The 16,183-nt window shown below is 40.6% G+C and overlaps 1 protein-coding gene across 3 annotated transcripts in view; it reads left to right on the forward strand.

Annotated features, from left to right (window-relative positions):
• NIN (ninein) overlaps positions 1 to 16,183 on the forward strand; it is a 59,206-nt gene that overhangs the window by 35,383 nt on the left and 7,640 nt on the right. For 2 of the 3 annotated variants that reach the window (XM_031066236.1, XM_031066237.1), the window contains 11 exons: positions 144 to 269; positions 1,087 to 1,156; positions 1,877 to 2,092; positions 2,392 to 2,505; positions 3,674 to 3,796; positions 4,302 to 4,415; positions 5,372 to 5,518; positions 6,298 to 6,459; positions 8,378 to 8,527; positions 9,081 to 9,179; positions 12,404 to 12,574. In XM_031066236.1, the coding sequence (XP_030922096.1) occupies positions 144 to 269; positions 1,087 to 1,156; positions 1,877 to 2,092; positions 2,392 to 2,505; positions 3,674 to 3,796; positions 4,302 to 4,415; positions 5,372 to 5,518; positions 6,298 to 6,459; positions 8,378 to 8,527; positions 9,081 to 9,179; positions 12,404 to 12,574 (1,492 nt within the window). Of the gene's footprint in view, positions 1 to 143; positions 270 to 1,086; positions 1,157 to 1,876; positions 2,093 to 2,391; positions 2,506 to 3,673; positions 3,797 to 4,301; positions 4,416 to 5,371; positions 5,519 to 6,297; positions 6,460 to 8,377; positions 8,528 to 9,080; positions 9,180 to 12,403; positions 12,575 to 15,474; positions 15,726 to 16,183 lie in introns of those variants that run through there. The other variant, XM_031066238.1, reaches the window with a different exon arrangement.

Genomic DNA, 16,183 nt, shown 5'->3' on the forward strand with positions numbered 1-16,183 from the left:
TATAAATACACCATTTATACATAAAGCAAGGCAGTTGTAGCTTTGTTTTTGAAGCATTACAGGTAGCTCTGACCCGGGGGACTTTTTCCCTCTCCAGGTGTCCCACAGGAGCTGTTCTCACTTGTCTCCTGTCTGTGCCACAGGTGTGAGGCCGAGAAGCTCCGCGAGGAAAACGCCGTCCTGAAAAACGAGGTGACTTTGTTAAATGAGGAAGGCAGCGCTTCCAGCCTGAAACTGAGGGAGCTCAATGGATCCAGGGAAGAAATGAGGTGAGAATTCCACGGGGAATGCACCCTGTGGTGCCTTCAGGCTGTTGTCTGCTCTGCCACAATGGGTTCGTCCCTTCTCTTCAAGCTCCTTTGTGTGTTAGGTGCTGTAGAAATCCAAAATGGGGTTATTTCATGGAAATCCAGCAGCTTGTCAGGTTATTCCTCATCCTTTTCCCTGCCCCTGCTTGTCCTGCCCATCCCCAGAGGCAGGCAGGGGTTTAGCTGTAGGCATTGAGGTGACCCAGTAACACACACAGAGGATTTAGGAGCTGACCTGATGCAATCATTTGTGCTTCAGCAAAGGCAGGGAGAGGCTCCTCTGACAGATTATTCCAGTGGTTGGGTCTTTGGCAAGTGCAGGACCATCCCTGATCCTGGGATTGTTCTTCCCCTCTAGGGAAGACCCACTTGGGGCACCTTGAGAGGTTGAGCACTTGCCGAGCTGATGCAGAGCAGGGATGCTGAGCAATAAATAAATAAATATCCACAATTACAATTTCTGGTGGTGTTTAATAAAAACAACTCATTTTTGGAATCATTAAGGTTGGAAAAGACCTCCAAGATCATCAAGTCCAACCATTAACCCAGCACTGCCAAGGCCACCACTGACCCGTGTCCCCAAGTGCCACATCCACATGGATTTTAATCCCTCCAGGGATGGGGACTCCACCCCTGCCCTGGGCAGTGAAGAAATCTTTGCTAATACCCAATCCAAACCTCCCCTGGCACAACTTGAGGTGATGTCCTCCTGTGCAATCTTGCAGTTGTGGATGTTGATAATTGATTTTAGTGTTAACGAGCTTTCATTTTTCCATAGGCAGAAGATAGAGGCTGTGAGAAAGGAGAAAGTGGCTGTGCAGAAGATGGTGGACAACCTGAAAAAGCAGGTGTGTGGCCTGAGCCCAGAATCTTCTCTGTAGAAATCATCACTGCATCAGAGCTCTTCCTTGGATAGTCACAAAGACAGCAGAAAATGAGCATTTTGTAAATTTAAACGTTAAAATTTAATTTTGATAAATGTTCTGTTGCCTCTTTGGGATTGATTTGAGGCTTGCTTGACCTGCTCATAAGAAAAAAAGCTGTAATTGTCCAGCTTACAGGCTTGAGAGCACTTTCCACAGTCAACTTGGAAAGTTTATTTTGTAGAAATACAAAGTTTAAACCTTTTGTTTTGTAGTTTTTGTGCAATTCTCTGCAGTAGCCCATGGGAAATAGAGATTGTGATTCAACCTCTACTCATTTCCCAGCTGGCTTGGTCTAGGAATGCTGCCAGTTGTATCCATGGGGCTGCTACTTTTATTTTAGGGATGGCTTGTTATGATAGGTAAAATAAAAGGATTAATTACCTTTAATATCCATGCCATCTTGGCATTGCTTAGGAAAATATTTGCTCAGAATAATCTATCAGGATAAACCTCAAAATCCACACCAGCATGGCAAAGGGTTGGGTGACTGATATGACTGGTCTCTAATTAAGGCCAATTATGACAAATTATTTGTTTGGAGTCACTGTCAGAGTGAGACTTGTCAGATCTTTAATCACCTTCACAGAAAGGAAATACCCAAAATCTCATCCCTGGTGTAAAGTCACTGCTGTCCCTGTTCAGGTGGCTGATCTGAAGACCAGGAACCAACAGCTGGACTCTGAAAACACAGAGCTCAGCCAGAGGAACTCCAAAAACCAAGCAGATGTGCAGGATCTCAATCAACAGCTGGCAAGGGTGCTCAAGCAGAAGGAAAGGGAAGAGGGGAAGTGCACCCTGGAAGAATGGGAAAAGGAGAGGCTGCTGCTGAAGGAGGAGCTGGAGAACTCCAAAATCGAGGTACAGCATTTGGTAGGACAGTTGGACCGCAGGGGCTTTGGAGTTGGCATCCCTGTCCTGGGATGGGATTTCAAAGCTGAGCTTTGCTAAGTGCTGCCTTAAACACAGCAGCAGCCAAAAGGCAGGAGGGAAAAATGTGCAGGTTTGCCTTGAAAACAGCTCAGTGATGCCAAATATTTCCTTGCATTTTTCATGTTGTTCATCCAGTGCCATCTCAGCTCTGTCCAGTGCCTGCAGCATCCTCTGCTTAAACCTCGCTCTGTGAGTCTCCTAAATTGAAATCTTTCATTTTTTTGCAGTCATCAAATATGGTGTCATCTTTGGAGATGGATTTGTCAAAAATGAAGGTTCAAGCTCATCTACTGGAGCAGGAGAACCACATCCTCAAGCAGGAGCTGGAGAAGACAAAACAGGTACGGCACCCTCTTGCCCAGAGGAGCTGTGGCTGTCCCTGCATCCCTGGAAAGTGTCCAAGGACACCTTGGAGCAGCCTGGGATAGTGGAAGGTGTCTCTGTTTATTCCAGAGAGATTGGAACTTGATGGCCTTTAAAGGTCCCTTCCAACCCAAACCCTTCTGGGATTTTGAGTTCCATCAGATTAATTTGCACTATGCCTTAATGGATGAAAATTAAGAGGTGGAAATAGTTGATTTCTTTAAAGAAAAGTCATAAAAGAAAGGGAATGTATCTCCTCTTGAAAGAGTTTCCAGGTGCAACACATAATTCTTCAAATAAGGTTGGGTTCACTTAGATTTTGCCAAAAAAAAAGATTTTTGGGAGTAGTGGATCTACAAAGAGAAGCTTTGGTCAAGATAAAGATTGAAAGCTCTAATTAAGGGATAGGCAGGGCAAATGGGATCCACAGGAGAACATTTCCCTCTTTAACTGGAGATATAACCCATTTTAGCTCCATCTAAGGAATGAGCTCTTCCAGCATGTCCTGTCAAGGAGAATTCCTGTTGCTAAACCCATCTGGAGATCTGGGAGTCTCACAAGGTCTGAGGATAATTTCCTGGAGAGCTCAGTTATCTCCTGTACAAGCACAGTTCAATTGGCTGTAAATGTATGCTAATAAACACAGATAATGAAGGCTTCAAATGAGGCAGTTCCCTGATTAGGGCTCCACAAAGTCATTTTCTGCCCGGTGTAAAACACTCAGTGCTCAGGGTAGATAATGGTCTTAAAAAGCAAAAGCAGCTGAGGCCTATTGAGGAAGGAGTGGATTGTGGCTGGAGCTTAATTACAGGAGATGGAATGAGGAAAGGCAGTGATAAAGCACTGGGGCACTTGGGAAAAGGATTGGAAGTCAGCAGTGCAGTGGTTTTCCCTCTGTGTTTGGTGATTTATATGGGATATTATGGAAAAATCCTTCCCTGTGAGGGTGGGGAGGGCCTGGCACAGGCTCCTGGATCCCTGGAAGTGTCCAAGGACACCTTGGAGCAACCTGGGATGGTGGAAGATGTCCCTGCTTATGACCTTTAAAGGTCCCTTCCAACCCAAACCATTTGGGCATCCCCTGCTTTTCCTGCCAAATTCTGTGACAGCACAAAAATGAAACTCTGAGGGGTTTGTTTCCCACAGCTGCCCAGATGTCCTGATCTTGCTGACCTTCAAAATGAAGTTGCAAGTTTGATCACTAAAAATGAAAAGCTGCAGAAAGAGAAAGAAGCCCTGGGTGAGGAGCTGAACAGATGCATTGATAAGGTAAGAAAGGAAAATCCTCATCACCGTGTGCTGTTAAAATTCCTCTGTCTGTAAAACTTCTCTGGATGTTTTTTCCCTCACCCTCAAGCCAGATAAAGGCTTTGTTGCCAGTGCCTGGATTTTTTTTTTTTTTTTTCCTAGCTGGTCTTACAGAGGAAAGCTTCAATTTTAGAGCACAGCTTTACTGTAATTTGATTATGTAGAAAATTCCAAACATGGCAAGGAAGAGAGGCCTGGATATAAATCCTGCAGCAGGACAAGGAAGACAGTGTTCCTGGACTTTTATTGCATCTCTAACCTACTGTAGCTCTGAACTGGAGCAGAGCACTCTGCACACTGTAAATAATAATCCCATTGTGTGGGAATTCAGGGAGCTGAGGGGCTTTTTGCTTTTTCTGCATTTTCCTTCCTTCCTTTTATTTAACTCCCTCTAGGGTAACCCTTGAAGTGAAATGGAGTCAAAACCAAATTCCTGAGTGAGGATTCCTGTGTAATCTCATTGCAGGTAGCTCAGGTCAGCTGCCTGGAGAGTGCAATTGGCAGCTTGAAGCAGGAGCAGAAATCCTGGGAGCAGCAGAGTCAGGCACTGAAAGCACAGCTCAGCCTCTCCCAGGACAAGGTATGAAACACTGATTTATGGTTTTTTATCCTCTCCTGCAGTGCTTTTTTCTCATGAAAGGCCCCTCCTGGTGCCATGCAGCTGAGAATGGCTGCTTGAGGGGCTTTCCAAGTGATGTTCTTAAAGGGCAAAAGGAAACTTGTTAAACACAAGGAGGGATTTTTTCTCTCTGCAGCCAAGTTACTTTTGCCAATTCCCTCTGCCTGGTGATTCCTGAAGTGCTGCAGAGACTCTGCTGTTGCTCCTCTGTCCTGGTGCAGGCTCATCCTTCCCCAGGCAGGGGTGGGATCAAGTGGTTCCCTGCTTGGCTCAGCAATCCTGGAGCAGGAGGAATTCCTGCCAGGAAGAATAAACAATTCAAGGGAAAGCTTCTTCCCAGGATATCTCAGTGAATGCTCAGGCCTGGAAGATGTTTCTGGTGAATGCAGCATTGTGGCTCTATTCAAAGTGGGTGGCTGCGAGCTTGGAACAGAAAGTTGGAAAATCATTTGGAATTATAGAGGTTTAAGGATAGGAAATCCTTATAAGATTGAGTCCAGTCACTCCTGCAGCACTGCCCAGGCCACCACTGCCCCATGTCCCCAGGTGCCACATCCACCCAGCTTTTAAATCCCTTCAGGGGTGGGGATGGCACCACTGCCCTGGGCAGCTGTGCCAATGCTCAAAAACCCTTTCCACGAGGAAATTTTCCCTAATACCCAATCTAGACCTCCTCTGACACACCTTGAGGCTGTTTCCTCATCCTGTCCCTGTGGGAGCAGAGCCTGACCCCCTTCAGCTCCACCTTCCTGTCAGGGACTTGTGGAGAGCAATAAACTCAATTTAACTTTTGCAAAGGGGGAAATCAACGTTTTAACTTCACCCCTTCCATCAGAGATCCTAAATGCCTGGGGTACCTGATCCACACAGGGAATCTTGATCCAGCAAAAGCCAAGCTGTGCTCCTGCTCTTTCCAGGTTCAGAGCCTCAGTGAAACTCTGCAGAGCACCAACCTCCAAATGTCCCGGCTGAAATCCGACCTGCAGCTGACACAGCAGGAGAAGGAGAGTCTGAAACAAGAAGTGATGGCACTGCACAAACAGCTGCAGGGCACCAGTGAAAAGGTAAAGGCTTCAGGCATCTCAGGAGGTAGCTGGAATTCTTGGGTATTGGATATAATGTGGTTTTCAGCTGGTTTTTAAAAGCTGTATTTGAAATGTTGAACATGGACAGGCAATGATCAGTCCCCCTCTCCCGAGTCTCCATTTTTCCCTAAAAGAAACCTTTTGCCAATAAAACCCCCAAATCTGTGGACAATGCATTAATTTACACCTATTAACTATAAAAATTGAACCAGTCATTGGCAGAGGAGCTAATTTTCAGTGCAGCTTGGGTTTGGAAGGTACAGAATTACTCCAGCCTCTCAGCTAATGAGGATTTGTAACCGAAGGAGGTTGTAGACAGCAGTCCTGGGATTGCTCTTATGAATTCAGTTACTAATTTGGCTTGTTTGCCATGTAATTAAGGAATATTTAATGTCCACGTGGAAAAGAGGCTGTTTCAGAATTGTACAACAGGAGCTAAATTACAGCTATTAGTGCATAATATAGAATACTGAGTTCTGTTTGGCTCTAAGGAGAGCATAAATTGCTTTTTTTTGTGTTGCTGAACTCTGTGCACTCCTTGTGCACACAGCTATTATCCATGATTTTAGCAGAGGGAAGCACTTGGGATTTGCACATTGGATTTCTTAAAGAACAGCAGAGAGTGGGCTGGGAGGGAGATGGGAATGCTGCAACTTTGGAGCCTGCACTTTCTGAGAATCCACCTAAACCCCACCTGAATAGAGCAAATGTCTGCTTCTTTGTTGAAGGCCTAACCCTGCAATTCTGTCTGTCTTAAGAACCTGGTTCTGGAAGTGGCTGTGCCTCCCTCAGGGCTGCAGGAGCAGCAGGGGCCCATCCCCTGGGATGAGCAGGAGCAGAGGCTGCTCAGGCAGGACAACGAGAGGCTGCAGAGGGAAGTGCAGAGCACAAAAACAGACCTGGCTCACTCCAGGGAAAAGGTAACCTGGGCAAGCTGGGAGATCCAGCAGGGCTGGGCTGGGAGCTCTGGAGGGCACTCAGACCCCTTTGCATAGATCACAATCCAAGCAGGGGTTGAATATCTGCAGAGAATGAGACTCCACAACACTCTCAGGACATTTCTCTTCTTTAAAAGACAGTCTTGGTAATTCTTGTTCAAGATTTCAGTCCAACTTCAAGTTAACAAAAGATTCTTAATATTCCTAACATTCTTCTTGTGGAATTTCTCCAGAGAATGACACTCCACAACACTCTCAGGAGATTTCCTTTATTTAAAAGACAATCCTGGTAATTCTTGTTCAATCCTGGTGATTCTCTGGAGGTCACTCAGACCCCTTTGCATAGACCACAATCCAAGCAGGGTTTGAATATCTGCAGAGAATGAGACTCCACAACACTTTCAGGACATTTCTTTTTTTTTAAAGACAGTCCTGGTAGTACTTGTTCAAGATTTCAGTCCAACTTCAAGTTAACAAAAAATTCTTAATATTTCAAACGTTTTTCCTGTGCCAATTTCTCAAGAGAATGAGACTCCACAACACTCTCAGGACATTTCTCTTCTTTAAAAGACAGTCTTGGTAATTCTTGTTCAAGATTTCAGTCCAACTTCAAGTTAACAAAAGATTCTTAATATTCCTAACATTCTTCTTGTGGAATTTCTCCAGAGAATGACACTCCACAACACTCTCAGGAGATTTCCTTTATTTAAAAGACAATCCTGGTAATTCTTGTTCAATCCTGGTGATTCTCTGGAGGTCACTCAGACCCCTTTGCATAGACCACAATCCAAGCAGGGTTTGAATATCTGCAGAGAATGAGACTCCACAACACTTTCAGGACATTTCTTTTTTTTTAAAGACAGTCCTGGTAGTACTTGTTCAAGATTTCAGTCCAACTTCAAGTCAACAAAAAATTCTTAATATTCCAAACGTTTTTCCTGTGCCAATTTCTCAAGAGGATGAGACTCCACAACACTCTCAGGACATTTCTTTTCTTTAGAAGACAATTCTGATCATTCTTGTCCAAGATTTCAGTCTGAATTCAAGTTAACAAAAAATTCTTAATATTCCTAATATTTTTCCTGTGCCAATTTCTCCAGAGAATGAGACTCTGCAACATTCTCAGGATATTTCTTTTAGAAATAGACAATCTTGTCTTTTAAAGAAAAGAAATATCCTGAGAGTGTTGTGAAGTCCTTTTCCAAAATTTCAGTTCTTTTCTAAGATTTCAGTCCAACTTCAAGTTAACAAAAAGATTCTCAATATTCCTGATGTTCTTCCTGTGCCAATTTCTCCAGAGAATGAGACTCCACAACACTCTCATGGTATTTCTTTTCTTTAGAAGACAATCCTGGTAATTCTTGTTCAATCCTGGTAATTCTCTGGAGGTCATTCAGACCCCTTTGCATAGATCACAATCCAAGCAGGTTTTGAATATCTGAGACTCCACAACACTCTTCAGGATATTCCTTTTCTTTAAAAGACAATCTTGATAATTCTTGTCCAAGATTCCAGTCCAACTTCAAGTTAACAGAAAGATTCTTAATATTTCTAACATTCTTCTTGTGCAATTTCTTGGCTTGCAGTATTAAGTGGATTATGGGGAGGACAAAGGGAAAGAAAGCCAAGATGTCAAAAATATCTCAGAGTTGCCCAGAGAAAGCTGTGGCTGGGGCCTTATCCCTGGAAATGTCCAAGGCCAGCTTGGGCAGGATTTGGAGCAGCCTGGGATAGTGGGAGGTGTCCCTGCCCATGGCAGGGGTGGGATGGGATGGGATTTAAGGTCCTTTCAAACCCAAACCACGCTGAGATTCTGTGATTGCAAAATCAGCTGGTATTTTAAATGAAGTGGAATTACCTGGGCCATCTTTTCCCATTTGTTCATCTCTGCTCTCCTCAGATCCGGCAGCTGGAATCCACAATCCTCTCCCTAAAGCACCAAAAGCATCAGAGCCAGGCAGGGATTGTCAAAGCCATGGAGCAGGAGAAGCTGAGCTTGAAGAGAGAGTGTGAGCAGCTTCAGAAGGAGCTGTCATCTGCATTCAGGAAGGTGAGTTGTGGGTGGTAAACACACAAATCACTGCAGTAGTTTCCATCTCTCAGAAGTTCAGGGGATAAGCTGTATTTTAGTGTTATTTAATTATTATTATTAAGTGTTGAACATTGCACAGGCAATGACCAGTCCCTCCCTTGAGTCTCCATTCTTCCCTAGAACAAACTTTTTGCCAACAAAACCCCCAAATCTGTGGACAAAGCATTAATTTACACCTATCAACTATAAAAATTAAACCAGTCATTGGCAGAGGAGCTAATTTTCAGTGCAGCTTGTGTTTGAAAGGTACAGAATGACACCAACCTCTCAGCTAAGATAACTTTCTTCTTCTGCTGTGAATTTTGTGCCCTTTGCCTCTCCCAAATCTGTGTCTGAAGGAGCTGACAAGGCTCTTTGCATCTGCTGGGAGACAGCTCTTGTAGCAAAGCACTTTTCCAGATATTCCTGGTTCTTAAACTTGAGTTGTCTTGGTATTCAGTGGTTCATGGGGGGAAAAGCAGCTAAAATGACAAATTGCTGCTTTTCTAAGGAAACTTTTTGTCTCTGATAGATCAGTCAGATGAATTCCCTTGGACGTGAACTGGAAAGCAGCTCAGAAAATGAAGGACTGAGAAAAAAGCAAGTCAAGCTGGATGATCAGTTAATGGAGGTACTTTTCAATCTGTGTTGACTGTGGGCCTTTATCACTATTTTATTGAATTTATTTCCTTTTAGAACAACTTATGGATGTGTAGCAATAGAGAAAACTAATTGAAACCAGAAGAATTAACTTCTCCTCTTTCATGACCAAGCTGTGTGGCAAACATCCTGCTCTCTGAAGCATGTTTTGTTTAGTCACGATTCACATTTGGCTTCAGATGGAAAATTAAACGGCAAGGAAATTTGTTTCTGTACTTGAGGCAAGGCTGGCACTTCCCTCTTCCTTCCTAAAACATGTCACCTCAAATTTCCCATCTAATATTAGTGTGATGCTGCTCTTAATGTAGTAACCTGTTCTTATTTCCTCTGGGAATAATTTACTGACTTCAAGCTTAATATTATCTAAATTGTGAAAAATTAGCAATTCACACAGCTTACTGTTAATTTAAAGGCACAAGTGAAAACTTTAGTGGAGATCCTTCCCAAAGCTGTTGTAAAAGTTCTGCTGGAGATGGATCATCAAAATTTAGGAGTCCTTGGTAATAGGAATGGGCAACTTAATTGTGTTTAGTGCATCCCATAAGGTCAGCCCAGACCTCCAAGCTCTCTCTCAATAGTCTTGACTAAATTTGATATCCTGGATTTGAGTTTAAAACATAATATTGAAAAAAAAAATTAAAACCTTACAATTTTGACTTGTTCCATAAGTCAGAACATCTTTTAGATGAGGCTTCTATAACACTTTATAGATGGCTTCATGTTTTTCACCAAATGGGAGCCATTAGGCTGAAAATCCTATGTAATTAGTAATAAAACCGTAAAAACCTAATTAGGAAAGATGAGATTTTGACAAGTTAATGAAAAGACTGTTTCTATTCCCTGTGAATTTATTTATATAGTCTTAATTAAGCTTTGGGAGAATGCCAAACACTCAAACCCATAAACACCCAGCCTGGGATTGTGTTTTCTCCTGAAATGTGAATTTCAGCCATGCAGGATTTTGGTAACCTTTTCCCAGCAGGTGTGTGCAACATTCACTCAGTGATTTGTGACTTCTAACTCTCTCTTTTGTGCCTGTTCTCCTTTTGTCCGTGGCTAACCTGGCTAGAACTCAGTGGTTGGAGCTAGCAGAGAAGGGGGCAGTTCTCTCTCTGAAATAGTGTGTGAAGGTAGAGCAATCACTTTTCATGTACCCCCATAGCATGGAGAAATTCATTTTTTTAAATTCATTTTAATGAATTCATTTTTTTAATGAATTTCTTTTCTTTTTTTTCCCATGCATCTCTTAAGTGCAGAAGCCACTATTCATTTCAGTGTCAATTTTGGACAGTGCACAGGTTCTTTGTGGTTTTTGCTGTTTAAGGTGGTTCTGTACCCTCAGGAGCTGTGTGTTCCTGAGGGGTTGCCACGAAAATGGAGAGAATTCACCCCATTGCTTCCAAAAGGATTAAAATTGGAAGTGGGAGAATGAAAAGTGGCTTCCTGCTCCCCCATTGCCTGTGAGGCTCGAAGGTGTTTGCATATTTACTTCTGCATGAGACTGTCCAGTGTTTCCTCAAATTAGTTAATTCCTGATCCCACTTGGCATCATCCTGATAGTTTAGCAAGCCCATGATTGTTCCATTTTCTTCCACAGATGAATACAGCAGGGCTATATTGTTTTCATTGCTGTTTCATTAGTAATTATTTCTAAGATGCTGTTAACACTATTTGACTCATTCGTTGCTTGTGTGCTTCACAACATGACAGGAACCCTGAAAGAAATCCCACCAAAAGCTCATTATTTTCACTGTTTATATTGTCAGGAAAAAAACAGCTCCTTTAAAGACAAAGAGAGCCTCTAAATAGCTTTAAAAAGTACAAATAGTTTTATTTTCAAGCATTTATAAACCTATTTTCTGTTTACCAGGACCAGCAGAGATAGGGATGGTTACAGGGCCAGAAGAGCTGCACCATTGTGAAAAATATTTACAGTTAGAGATGAAGTCAATAACTGAAATATTATCCAAATTGAGAATTGTGCCAGTTGTGAAAGGGGAATTAAAATCAGTTGTGAAAGGAAAGCTAAAATCACCAAGATAATCTTATACACCTTTTCCTGAGGGAACAGAGTAATAGTTTTAAGGTAACAGGACCTTTATGGTCCTGGCTTTTTCTTTCTTTAGGGGAAGAAATTATTAATTCTACACAAATTCCAGCTGCAAATGAGTTTATCTGAACCATCAGGGATTTTTACTGTCCAATTCTGGTCCTTTTTAGTATAATTAACTCTTCCAGCTGTGAGTTACTTACCTGGGTTTTGCTTTAGTCTGGAAAAATTCTAAATTATTTCATGTGACTGTCCTAGCTCTTAATATCTCCACAGTTAGGAGTGAACATTAGGAAATATCTATAGGGTGTTATATACTGAATTTTGAGGGTAACAGCAGAGATAAATGTTCCCTGAAGACTAGAAATAATCAGCACAACTAATACTCAGCACAACTTCAGCCTTCCCCTTGAAATGGGAAAATATTGCTATTTAAAACTCACCAACTAAAATTTGATAGGAATTCATCTAAAATTCAGTGATTTTATAATCAGTTAGGAGTGAACATTAGGAAATATCTATAGGGTGTTATATACTGAATTTTGAGGGTAACAGCAGAGATAAATGTTCCCTCTCCATCCTAAAGAGTAGAAACAATCAGCACAACTTCAGCCTTCCCCTTGAAATGGGAAATTATTGCTACTTAAAGCTCACCAGCTAAAATTTGATAGGAATTCATCCAAAATTCAGTGATTTTATAATTCAGGCCTAAAATGATGACTCAAAGCCCAGCTTCCTTTGTGTGAAATTCCATCTTTCGTCACCTCTATCACCAAGTCCAGGCTTGTTTCCCTTGCACATAAAAAATCTGAGAGCAGGCTGCTCTGGGGCAGCCCTGGCAGAGGGAGCAGGAGCTGATTTTGGGGTTTGGGGTTTTCCAGATGCTCCTGGGTAGCTCTGGCAGAGGGAGCAGGTGCTGATTTTGGGATTTAGGGTTTTGCAGATGCTCTGGAGCAGAGGGAGCAGCTGCTGATTTTGGGATTTTGGGGTTTTGCAGATGCTGCAGTCCAGGGGGGATGCATAGCCAGAGCTCCCAGCAGCTGCTGATTTGGGGATTTTGGGGTTTTGCAGATGCTGCAGTCCAGGGGGGATGCATAGCCAGAGCTCCCAGCAGCTGCTGATTTGGGGATTTTGGGGTTTTGCAGATGCTGCAGTCCAGGGGGATGCATAGCCAGAGCTCCCAGCAGCAAGGCTGTGCCACGGTGCCCAGGGAACAATTCCTGCAGCTCCAGCAGCAGCTGCTGCAGGCAGAGAGGAGGAGTCAGCACCTCCAGGAAGAGCTCCAGAGCAGACCCTCGGGGACAAACATGCAGCAGGTAAGGCCCTCTCACCTTGAAAGTGAAAATTTTTAAAGCATTTGGTTTAATTGTCTTGGGGTTTTGTTGTGTTTTTTTTTTATTCTGGTGAGATCCTTTCTCTGTTTATGCCAGTTCAAAAATGGAATTTCATGGCAGCATGGATATGTGTAAAAATGCTATTTTAGTGTGGTCAGCCCAAGCCAGAGCTTTGTTCTGAAGTTCTCTTAATTTTTTTGAGATCAAACCACTCCCATCCACATTTAACTGGCTTTTCTCCTTCTGCTCCATGTGCAGTGAGTGTTTATAGAGGCTCTTTTGTTGTTTCTTTACCTAATGACCCTGTCTAGAAATACACCACGCCAAATATTGCACAGGCATCCATCACATAAAATCCTAATTTGGGCTCTTGCTGTCACATGGGATTGTGTCAGTTGTAGCAGAGCAGAACACAAATTAATCCCTTTTTCTAAGGTTTTTTTCTAATCCTTTTTCTTCCTGATTTGGCCACAAGACAAGACACTGTTACTGTTGTACAGAAACGTCAACATTTCTGAGGGAAAACCAATTCCAAGGCAGATTAATTCATCCACTCACTTTTAGTGTTAACTTTTTACCTTGTAAAACTGAATTCTAGGCAATAAAAAGGTTTGTATCTGCCATATAAAAATTTCCAAATGATCTTTTTCTTCCAAAAGTAATCGGATCTCTAAATGTCTAAAGCTTTGGCTCAGGCCAAAAAATGTCTTAAAATAATATTACAACTTTATCTTATAAGAAAAGATAGAGCTCTAAGTAACCTAAATTTATATTTAGTCTTTGATCTATTTTAGATTAGATATTTATTTAGATTTACACATAGTAACCTAAATTTCTAGTTAGTATTTGATCTATTTTAGATTAGATATTTATTTAGATTTACACTTAGATAAATAAATTAGATAAAACACTATTAGCTATTTATTCATCTGGTAGCAGGAAAAAATCACCCCTCTTATATTTTAAATTTAGATTGCAGTTATACTTTAAAATAATACCTAATAATAATAATAATAATAATACCAAGACTTTGAAGCTCAAAAATCTCTTAATGTGGGAATAAGTATTCCAGAAAAAAAGGTATTACACAGAGAGTCTAGGCAGTAACCAGTTTTTAAAGTATCCAAAACTTGGAGTAATTATTTTTTTTAAAGAAAGGTATAAAATCAAAATGTTTCATTAAAAAATAAAAGCAAATAATTTCAGGTTAAGTAGAAATAAATTGATTATAAGGTTCCTTTTCAGAAGTGCATCACCACAGGCTGATGTACTTTGTTCCCATACCATGGGGAGCAAAATGTGAATTTTAATTTAAAAATCAATCAAAGCCATATTGCAGCAGTGGCAAATTGAATGTGCTGGGATTGCATTAGGAGTGATGAGTTTGTAATTTAGATTTTGGAACAATCTGCAAACGAGTCACATCCTGGAACCTGCAGTTCTAGAGATGAATTGCTCCTGCATTTCCTGGAAAAGCTTTGGGAATTTAAAAATACTTAGACTTGAAAAATATCTGCTGTCAATGCACTAAGGCACTTAATCCTTTTAATTTTTTTCCTTAAAATGAGTGAATAATCTGCTTTATAACACCCTTTTTTACTACATAACTTTCTAAATCATTATTAAAAACCTGCACTTACAAGCAAAGCCAGATTTATTTCTCTCCACTTTGTGAACACCTCCTGCTTGAATCTCTGTTGATTTCTCTTTGCCATCCTGATTTTTAGGGTTTAACATTTAGTTGAGCTCATGTCCCTTTTAATGTCCCCTTTAGCACCCTGAAAGCTTCCATGCTAATCCCTCTCCATCATCCTTCCACCAGTGAGTACAAGGTCAGGTTCTCTCCATGTGTAAAATAAATAATTTATAAATAATTTAGTTCTGCTGCTTTGCTTTTTGCAGCTTTTTAGATCCTGTCTGAGGTATCCAAAGTTTTCCCCCCCTTTTTTTTTTTAATGGAATTATTTTGTGTTTATCCTGCTTTGCAGTTTTCATTGCTTTTTGATCCTGGTTGTCTGTGGATTTTCATTCATTTTACAGTCAGTCCTGAGTTATTCTCACCCAAAGGCTGCTGTTACATGTTTAAATTGCACTAAATTAAATTAAATTATAACTCCTGAGCTGTTTGTGCTGTGTTACCCTTCTGGACTCTTCTGAATTTCCAGTGATTGTTCTGCTGTGTCCAGTGCTGTGATTACCTCATATCCCTTTCTCAATAACCAAATTTGGGAGCCTGTTAATTACCCAATACTTCCCAAAGTTTGCCTAGCACTGATTAATATCTGAGTTGCTCAGTTCTCCCTTTGTACAGCTCTTTATTTCAAATTTCATCTCACTCTGAGGGAAAACCAACAAGGTTTGAGGTAGAAATGCAAAGTTTTCAAAGGAGGGCCAGTTTGGCTGCATTTTTCCCAAATGCTTGGCAATCTGTGAGGTTTTATATCTATTTTTAAATATATATGTAGATTGTATTCATATATAATGTTTGGCTATATTTTTCCCCAATTCTTGGCAATCTGAGTTTTTTTATATACTATATGAGATTTTCATGCTGTAAATGAGGTTTTTAGAGAGAGGAGGATTTCCTCTAAAAAACTTTGCTAATTTAATCACTGCCACTGAGCTTTTAAAAACCATGGATGAGAGTCCTTAGATGTAGAAAACACCCCCTCAGTCTCCCAGCAGTGCTAATATCAATATTTACAGCTAGAAAATATAAAATGCTCTGCATGTTTTTTCTCTTTGTGTGCGTGTATTTTTTTCTTTTGTCCTGTTTCTCTTGCTTTGCTTGTTTTGCTGATTTTTTTGCCTCGAAGTGTTGATGTTTTGAAGCAGCACCTGGCTCTCAGGGTGAAGTATTGCCACTTGCCTTCTTTCTCCAGGCCCTGCTACCGGAGCAGCGAGCAGTGCATGCAGATTCCTACCGCAGGATTGGGCACCTCTGACACCTCTGGCTGCTTCTGATCCCATTCCTTTGCCATGATAAACACAAAACAGAACTGGCATAAGCTCAGAAACTTGAGGATCAAATCCTTTTTTTTTCCCTTTTTTTCCCTATTTTTCCTTTATTTTTCCGTTGTTTTTTTCCTAATTTCCTTTATTTTTTTCCTTTATTTTTTTCCTTTATTTTTTTTCCTTTATTTTTTCCTTTATTTTTTTCTTTATTTTTTTCTTTATTTTTTCCTTTATTTTTTCCTTTATTTTTTCCTTTATTTTTCTCCTTTATTTTTTCCTTTATTTTTTTCCTTTAATCTTTTTCCTTTTTTTTTCCTTTATTTTATTTTTTCTTTATTTTATTTTTTCCTTTATTTTTTTCCTTTATTTTTTTCCTTTATTTTTTCCTTTATTTTATTTTTTCCTTTATTTTTTCCTTTATTTTTTTCCTTTATTTTTTTCCTTTATTTTTTTCCGTTAATTTTTTTCCTTTTTTTTTCCTTTATTTTATTTTTTCTTTATTTTATTTTTTCCTTTATTTTTTTCCTTTATTTTTTTCCTTTATTTTTTCCTTTATTTTATTTTTTCCTTTATTTTTTCCTTTATTTTTTTCCTTTATTTTTTTCCTTTATTTTTTTCCGTTAATTTTTTTCTTTT

The sequence above is a fragment of the Geospiza fortis genome, unplaced genomic scaffold, assembly GCF_000277835.1.
Source record: "Geospiza fortis unplaced genomic scaffold, GeoFor_1.0 scaffold23, whole genome shotgun sequence".
Classification (NCBI taxonomy): domain Eukaryota; kingdom Metazoa; phylum Chordata; class Aves; order Passeriformes; family Thraupidae; genus Geospiza; species Geospiza fortis.